This window comes from Corapipo altera, unplaced genomic scaffold, assembly GCF_003945725.1.
Source record: "Corapipo altera isolate COAL_440 unplaced genomic scaffold, ASM394572v1 182, whole genome shotgun sequence".
Classification (NCBI taxonomy): Eukaryota; Metazoa; Chordata; class Aves; order Passeriformes; family Pipridae; genus Corapipo; species Corapipo altera.
The window spans coordinates 311,455-318,188 of record NW_020885056.1 but is presented as its reverse complement, the minus strand read 5'-3'; the positions used below and the strand labels follow the sequence as shown (position 1 = coordinate 318,188).

Here is a 6,734-nt window from a genome sequence, read left to right as displayed (position 1 = left end):
GCAGGGGGAGAGCCCCCAGCACCCTGCATGGACCCCCATCCTCGGGGTGGACCCCCATGCTCAGGGCTCTGATGGAGCAGAGCCAGCAACCCTAAAGGAGCAGCCGGACCGTGTCCCAGGGATGGTGGGATCACCGTGAGGGGTGATGGGGTCTGTCAGAGCCCCCAATCCCCCGGGACTCTGCAGGTGGATGCTCCTCCCCACACAGACACACCGTATCTCACCCCCCCCAGCAGCACCCCGGTGTGGGTGGGTGGGTGCCACGTGCCGTGCCCACGGTGTGCCGTGCCCACCGCGTGCTCCCTCCGGCGCGTCCCTGTGCCGGTGGCAGATGGCGGGTGGGCTGTGACACGGCCCCCGCGCCCACCGCGTGCTCCCTCGTGCCTCCCCTCCATCCTGAGCTCTCTGCCGGCGCAGAGTGTGTGTGTGAGGGTGTCAGGATGGGGCTGGGATGCTCTGGAGTGGCTGTTTCCAGGAGGAAGGGCGGCGGGCGCCGGGGCTTTGCATCCAGAGGGGTTTTCAGTCCCGAGATGGAAAGAGGGCACCGAATTCGGGGAGCGTTTCAGCCTTTCAGTGACAGGACAAGGAGTGATGGCCCATAAACTTAACCACAAATATCTCTCCAAGGGATGCCAGAGGATGGTGCCAGACTCTTCCCAGTGGTGCCCAGCGATGGGACAAGGCCACAAACTGAACCACAACGTGAGGAAGAATTTCTTTCCCTTGAGGGTGGCAGAGCTCTGGAACAGCTGCCCAAGGAGGGGGTGGAGTCTCCCTCTCTGGAGACATTCCAAACCCACCCGGATGTGCCCCCACCTGCTCTGGGTGACCCCGCCTGTGCAGGAGGGGTTGGACTGGATGATCTCCTTCCATCCCAAACTTTCCTGTGGAACTGCGAGCTGGCAAGGGCAGGACGGTTATCCATGGCCGCCTCAGCACCTTGTCCCCTCCCAGTCCCATCCCTCCTTTCCCTGAGCTGGACTTTATGGGGGGTCTGGAGCCACTGCCCGGGGTCCTGGCGGGGGACAGAGGCGCGTGACACGGCCGGTGGCGACCGCACAGAGATTTATTGAAACACCTCCAGCACAGCACAGGGATGCTCGGGGGGGACGGGGGGAGTTGTTGTTCTACAGCGTGCAGGGGGTACACAGAGACGGGGAGGGTGGGCACCCCGCGGGGGGAAGAGGGGTGGGCGCCCCGGGGGGGGCCGCACGCAAGCGCCATGCTGCCGACGGCTCATGCGGGGGGCGGCGGGGTGGGGGGGCACGGGGTGGGGGGCTCAGCTCCACTCCCCTATTCCCCAGCTCCTCCGGCTGCCTCCGGGGCCACGGTTTGGGCAGCACAGGGTGGCAGAGCAGAGAGGGACAGCACGAGGGGTCCCCCACACCGCTGCGGCCCCCGGGAGAGGGGGGGGAGGCCCTGTCTGAGCACTGCGCTGTCCCCAGGAGCAGCCCAAAACCGGGGGTGCTTCCAGCCTCTCCACTGAACCCCCTGGGGTGGCCAGGGAGCCCCAGTCCCGGTTGGCAGGACCGGAGCTCCCCGGGAGCTGCACAAACCCAGGGTCGGGGGGATGCAGGGGACACCGGAGGGGAAGGGGGTCCCGCAGCGGCTGCGCGGAGAAGGGCAGAGCGCGGGGCTCACGCCAGCGAGGGTGATGCCGGTCGGCCAGTCCAGGAGATGAAGGCTTCTTCCCTCGGGGCGCAGAGCAGCGTGGTGGGCTCCGCCTCCCTGCCGGGCGAGCATCCCGCCGGCTCCTTCCTCGTGCCCACCCGCGTCCTCCGCCCACCAGTGTCCGTGGGAGAAGCCCCCGGGGCAGGCGCCCGTCCCCCTGCCCGGCCCTGCCCTCCTCCTCCTCCTCCCCCCTTTAACGCCCCACGCTGATGTTGCACGTCTTGCAGCTGGGGTCCTTTTTGGCGTTGGCGGTGGAGAGGCTCATGAGCTGGTGGCCGCTGATCTCCCCCAGCACGCCCAGGGCGAGGTCCACGGGCTCCGTGTATATGACCTCCAGGATGCTGTCCTGGGCATGGCGGTACACCAGCTCGCCCTCCTCCACGCAGCACGTCAGGAACTTGTTGGAGGAAATGTCCAGCTGGGGGAGGCGCTCCCGGCAGAAGAGATCCCCGGAGGAGCCCTTGGGCGCCAGGACCAGCACGACGTAGTGGTAGGCGGTGTACATGCAGTAGAAGTCCGCGAAGTAGAGGTTGGTGTTGGGGTTGAAGAGGCGCTGGGCCGGGATTTGGAAGCGGTACCGGCCGTAGGGCGAGTCCTGGGGGGGCTGCCCGGTGTTGAACTCGGTGTTGCAGCTGAAGAAGATGCCGTGCAGCATCCCGCTGGTGGGGGAGCCGTGGCTCCCGCTGTTGTCCTTCAGCGACGGCTTCATCACGTTCCCGCAGTGCATCCTGGCGCAAGGAGGAGGAGGAGGAAGAGGAGGAGGAGGAGGGACACACAGACAGGCACAGGCAGGGTCAGGGGGCGCACCCTGGGAGTGGGGGAGTGGGGAATGGGGTCTGGGGGTACCTGACGTGCTGGAAATACTCCTTGTGCTGGTTGCGGTAGAAGACGGAGAAGCGCAGCATGCGGCCGGCGATCAGCTCTGCCTTCTCCTGCAGCTGGGCCAGGTGCTCCTTGGCATAGTCTGGGGGCAGCGATGGGGACATCAGGGCGTCTCCATCCCCCTCCGGCAGCCCTTCCCTGCCCGCAGCTCCCCGCACCTCCCGCCTCCCACTCATCAGCTGCCGCTCCAACCGGCCCGGCTTGTGCCAGCTCCCGGCATCGCCCCCGTCCTCCTCCGGGCTCCTGCATCCCGGCGTTGCCCCCGTCCTCCTCCTGCCTCCCAGCTCCCAGCATCAACCCCATCCTCTTCCCAGCTCCAGGCTCTCTGTATTGACCCCACTCTCCTCCGAGCTCCCAGTTCCCAGGATTGTCCCTGTCCTCCCTCTCGGTTCCTGACCCCCAGCATTGACCCCATCCTCTCTCCCAGCTCTTGGGAAGGCCCCCATCCTCTGTCCTGGCTCCCAGCTCCAGGCATTAATCCCCTCCTCTCTCCTGGCTCCCAGCATTGCTCCCTTACTCCCTCCTCGCTGCTGGCTCCCAGCATTGCCCCCATCCTCCTCCCAGCTCCCAGCGTCGTCCCCGTCCTCCTCATCTTCCCAATTCCGAGCCTCCCCCGTCCTCCCTCCTGGCTCCCGGCTCCCGGAATTGCTCCCGTTCTCCTCCTAGCTCCTGGCTCCTGGGATCGCCCCCATCCTCCCTCCTGGCTCCTGGGATCGCCCCCATCCTCTCCCAGCTCCCGGGTGGCCCCCATCCTCCGCCCAGCTCCGGGCATTGCCTGCGTCCTCCTCCTCCTCCTCCCAGCTCCCAGCACTGTCCCCGTTCTCCTCCTGGCTCCCGGGAGTTCCCCCATCCTCCCTCCCGGCTCCGGGGATCGCCCCCATCCTCCCTCCCGGCCGCGGGCCGCCCGTGTCCCGCTCACCCCCGGTGCAGAACTCCACGGTTTCGCTCCAGCCGGACACCAGGTACTCCCCGTCGCTCTGTTTGACGGCCGTTTGCACGGCCACGCTGTACTCGGTGCGGGGGCTCAGGAACCAGTGCCCCCGCACCGTCATGGGCAGCGGCACCGCCTTGGCCACCAGCTTGGTGGGGACATCCTGTGCCGGGGGGCGAGGGTCAGGCGGGACAGCATCGCACCGCCCCAAACCCCCCCCCCCGCCGCGCCCGGGGGATGGTGCCAGGGACCGAACCCCCCCCAAACATCCACCTCGGGGCACCCAAAACACCGCGCTGACACATCTCCTGCTGCCCCCCCAGCTCTGTCCCTCCCTCCCCGTCCCCACACAGCGATGGGGGCGCAGGGTCCCCCCCACGGAGGGCGGGGGTCTCGGGGACCCCCCCGCTCCCGGTGGCATCTCGCGGTGTCAATAGGCCAGGGAGCAGCTCCGCAGTGCAGAGCCGTTTCTGTGGCAACGGCGGATGCTGAAGTCGGGAGATAGAGGGGGAAAGAAAATATCCCACCCCCCCCCCCCCCCCCCTATTATTGGGGGGGGGAGAAAAAAAATAATGTTAAACATTAAATAGCATCACCGTGGCAACGGCGCTGCTAAAAACGGCCCCGAATTAGTGACTCGCAGCACGGGGAGGGGGAGTGGGAGAGGTTCGTGGCTCTGCTCCCCCGCGGAGGCTTGGGAAGGGGGTCCGTCACCCCCTGATCCCCATCCCAGTACCCTCCACCAGCGTGTCCAGAGTGGGGAATGACCCCAATCAGCGTAGGAATGGGTTAAAAGCCAGTTCGCCCTCACCAACCTCATCTCCTCACCCTGGACAGGGGGTCCCAGGTCCCCCCCCCCCCCGCTCCGGGCTCACCCGGTGCTTGAACTTGTTGGAATTCTTGTTCTCCTTCTTGTTGAGGTCGATGAAGTAGTGAGTGACCCTCTCCAGGTCCCCCTTCTCCATGGCCCAGGAGATGCGGAAGGAGTCGCAGGTGATGTTGTTGATCTCGATGTTCTTGGGGGTGGAGAGCAGCTCCATGGCCGGAGGGGCTGAGCTCCTGCGGGCACGGCGCGGGTTTTGGGGGGGTGCCGAGCAGCCCCCCGAGCTGCCCACGTCGGCAGCTGCCGGGGCCGCTCCCCCCGCGGCGGAGCAGATGGCACCGGGGGGGTGGAAAAGCGGCCGGCAGCCAGGAATAGGCAGCGCGCAGGCAGGAGCAGGCAGCGGGACGCCGGGGAACAAGCCCGGTCGGGTGCGGGGGCCCCGGCCGCTCCCCCGGGTGCCGCGGGGCCCCGGCGCGACGCCAGCGGGTGTTTCGGGGTTTGCTCAACACCCGGGGTGGGGAAAGAAAAACAAGGGGAGCCGAGGGAGTGCTGGGAGAGAGGGGAGGGTTGGACGCGGGCACTGGAAAAGCTGGATCCGCCTTTCTGCCCTGGCCCGTGCCTCAGTTTCCCCCCCCCCCTCGCCGCCCCCCCCCCCCCCTAGGGAGCCGCTCTGGGGGGGTGGGGGACACGCGGTGACACCCGTGACGCGGGAAGGGGGTGATGCGCAGAGGGGGTTGAGGGGGTGGGTGCCCCCCACCCTGCGCCCCGGTACCCCCGGATTGGTGCGGGGGCAGCCGTGCCCGATGTAACCCAGAGCCCCCCGCTCCCCGCGTGCCCACGGCCACCCACGCCGGGCTCATCCGTGAGTGTCCCTGTCACTCGGCCACCCACGGCCACCCACGGCCACCCAGCGTCCCCCCCCCTCCCCATCTGCGCAGAGCCGGGGGTCACCCCCAGCCCCACTCAACACCCCCAAGCCACCCCAAGCAGGGTGTCACCCAAAAAATCCGCTCCTCCGCCAAACCCTCGGGCACGGCAGAAGGTCACCGCGCTGGGGACAAGGTGCCACCTCGCTGCCCCATTCCCGTGCCCGGTGGTGGCGCAGGAATTCCGCACCGGGATTGCTCCAGCCGGATCGTGTCACCGTGTCCCCGTGTCCCCAACACCCCGCGCCCCTTCAAAAAACCCTCAGCAAGCCTTCCATGCCCCCACGCCCCACCTGCCCCCCATATCCCTGTGCCCCCCGGGCATCCCTCAGCGATGCCATTGGGATGTTGTCCCGACGCCACCGGGATCTGGCGGCTGCTCCGAGTGTCCCGGTGCCGGTGGGGCCCTTACCTGGCCGTGCCGGGGGGCTGCCGGGACGCGGTGGGATGCCGGTGGAGCGGCAGGGTGGGAGAATGGAAGGGGCGGCAGGACAGGGAGCCCCGGCGGGGCTGATCCAGGCGGGAAGGACGGAGGATGCCGGTGGGATCGCGGTGGTACCCGGCGGTGTCGCGTCGCTGCCTGCGGCTGATGCGACTGGGATCCTCCCAGCCAGCTCGGAAATAGCAAACACCCTCCAGAGGAGGGAGAGAAGAGGGGGGAAAAAAAAAAAAAAAGGGAAAAATAGATATCCAAGGAGCTGGGAGAAAAAGGGGGAGGAAGGAAAAGCCTCCCGGTTCTGCCAATGGGATGGAGGGACGCGTGCGGCGTCAGGTGATGGAGGCAGAGCGGGATGTGGGTGCACATTGGGGGTGGGTGGTGGGCAGGTTCTGCCTGTACCCTCCCGCTTTTGGGGCTGGGGGATGCGGGGGGTGTCCCGGTTGTGCCGCACCCCCCCATCCATCCCCAAAAATGTGATGGATGAGGTGTGCGGGGATGTTGGAACCCACTCGGGACCCCCGTGGGAAAGGGGGTGCAAAGCCCGAGGGGTGTGTGTGGTGTTTTGCACTTAGTGAACACGCTTTTTGGGGGACACACGCTTTTCGGAGTGGGGGCGAGCACCCCAAGAAACTCATCGTCCTCCCAAATTTCTCAGTGGGGGGTGCCCACCTCGAAGGGGGCAGGTGGCTGGGAGGCTCTAGAGAACTCTGAGGAAGTGGCTGCACCCCAGGAAGGTGCACGGGGTGTTAAATGACTGGGTGAGTGACCCCTCCCCACCCCCAAAAAAGACATCCCCCCTGCGCTGCCCCCCGTCTGCGGTCCCGAGAACTGGGCGCTGCCCGCCACAAAGATGGCGCCGCCGGCGTCACGCTGGGTCGGGCAACGCCAACCACAAAGATGGCGGCTCGCTGGCAGGGCCCGTGCGCCCTCAACAAACATGGCGGTAGCGGCGTCGCCCCGGGGAAGGGCGCGTCGTGCGCCGCGCATGCGCGGTGGAGGGCGGCGAGCCCGTGGCTGCCCGGGCAGGGTAAGGGGCGGCATGGCGGGGGGGGGGGGGGGGGG

At 67.6% G+C, this 6,734-nt stretch overlaps 2 protein-coding genes across 3 annotated transcripts in view; one reads left to right on the top strand and one right to left on the bottom strand.

The window, feature by feature from the left end:
- Positions 1-1,048: 1,048 nt before the first annotated feature.
- Positions 1,049-6,192, bottom strand: PHYHIP (phytanoyl-CoA 2-hydroxylase interacting protein). The gene is given in 7 exon segments (XM_027668900.1): positions 1,049-2,399; positions 2,518-2,635; positions 3,473-3,647; positions 4,360-4,543; positions 5,646-5,896; positions 5,898-5,945; positions 5,947-6,192. Coding segments are annotated over 7 exon segments (1,500 nt in total). The 5' UTR covers positions 6,136-6,192; the 3' UTR covers positions 1,049-1,864.
- A 468-nt stretch (positions 6,193-6,660) lies between these two features.
- Positions 6,661-6,734, top strand: part of POLR3D (RNA polymerase III subunit D) — a 4,046-nt gene continuing 3,972 nt past the window's right edge. For both annotated transcript variants that reach the window (XM_027668902.1, XM_027668901.1), the window contains exon 1: positions 6,661-6,699. The gene's annotated coding sequence lies outside the window, so the exon portion shown is untranslated. The remainder of the gene's footprint in view (positions 6,700-6,734) is intronic.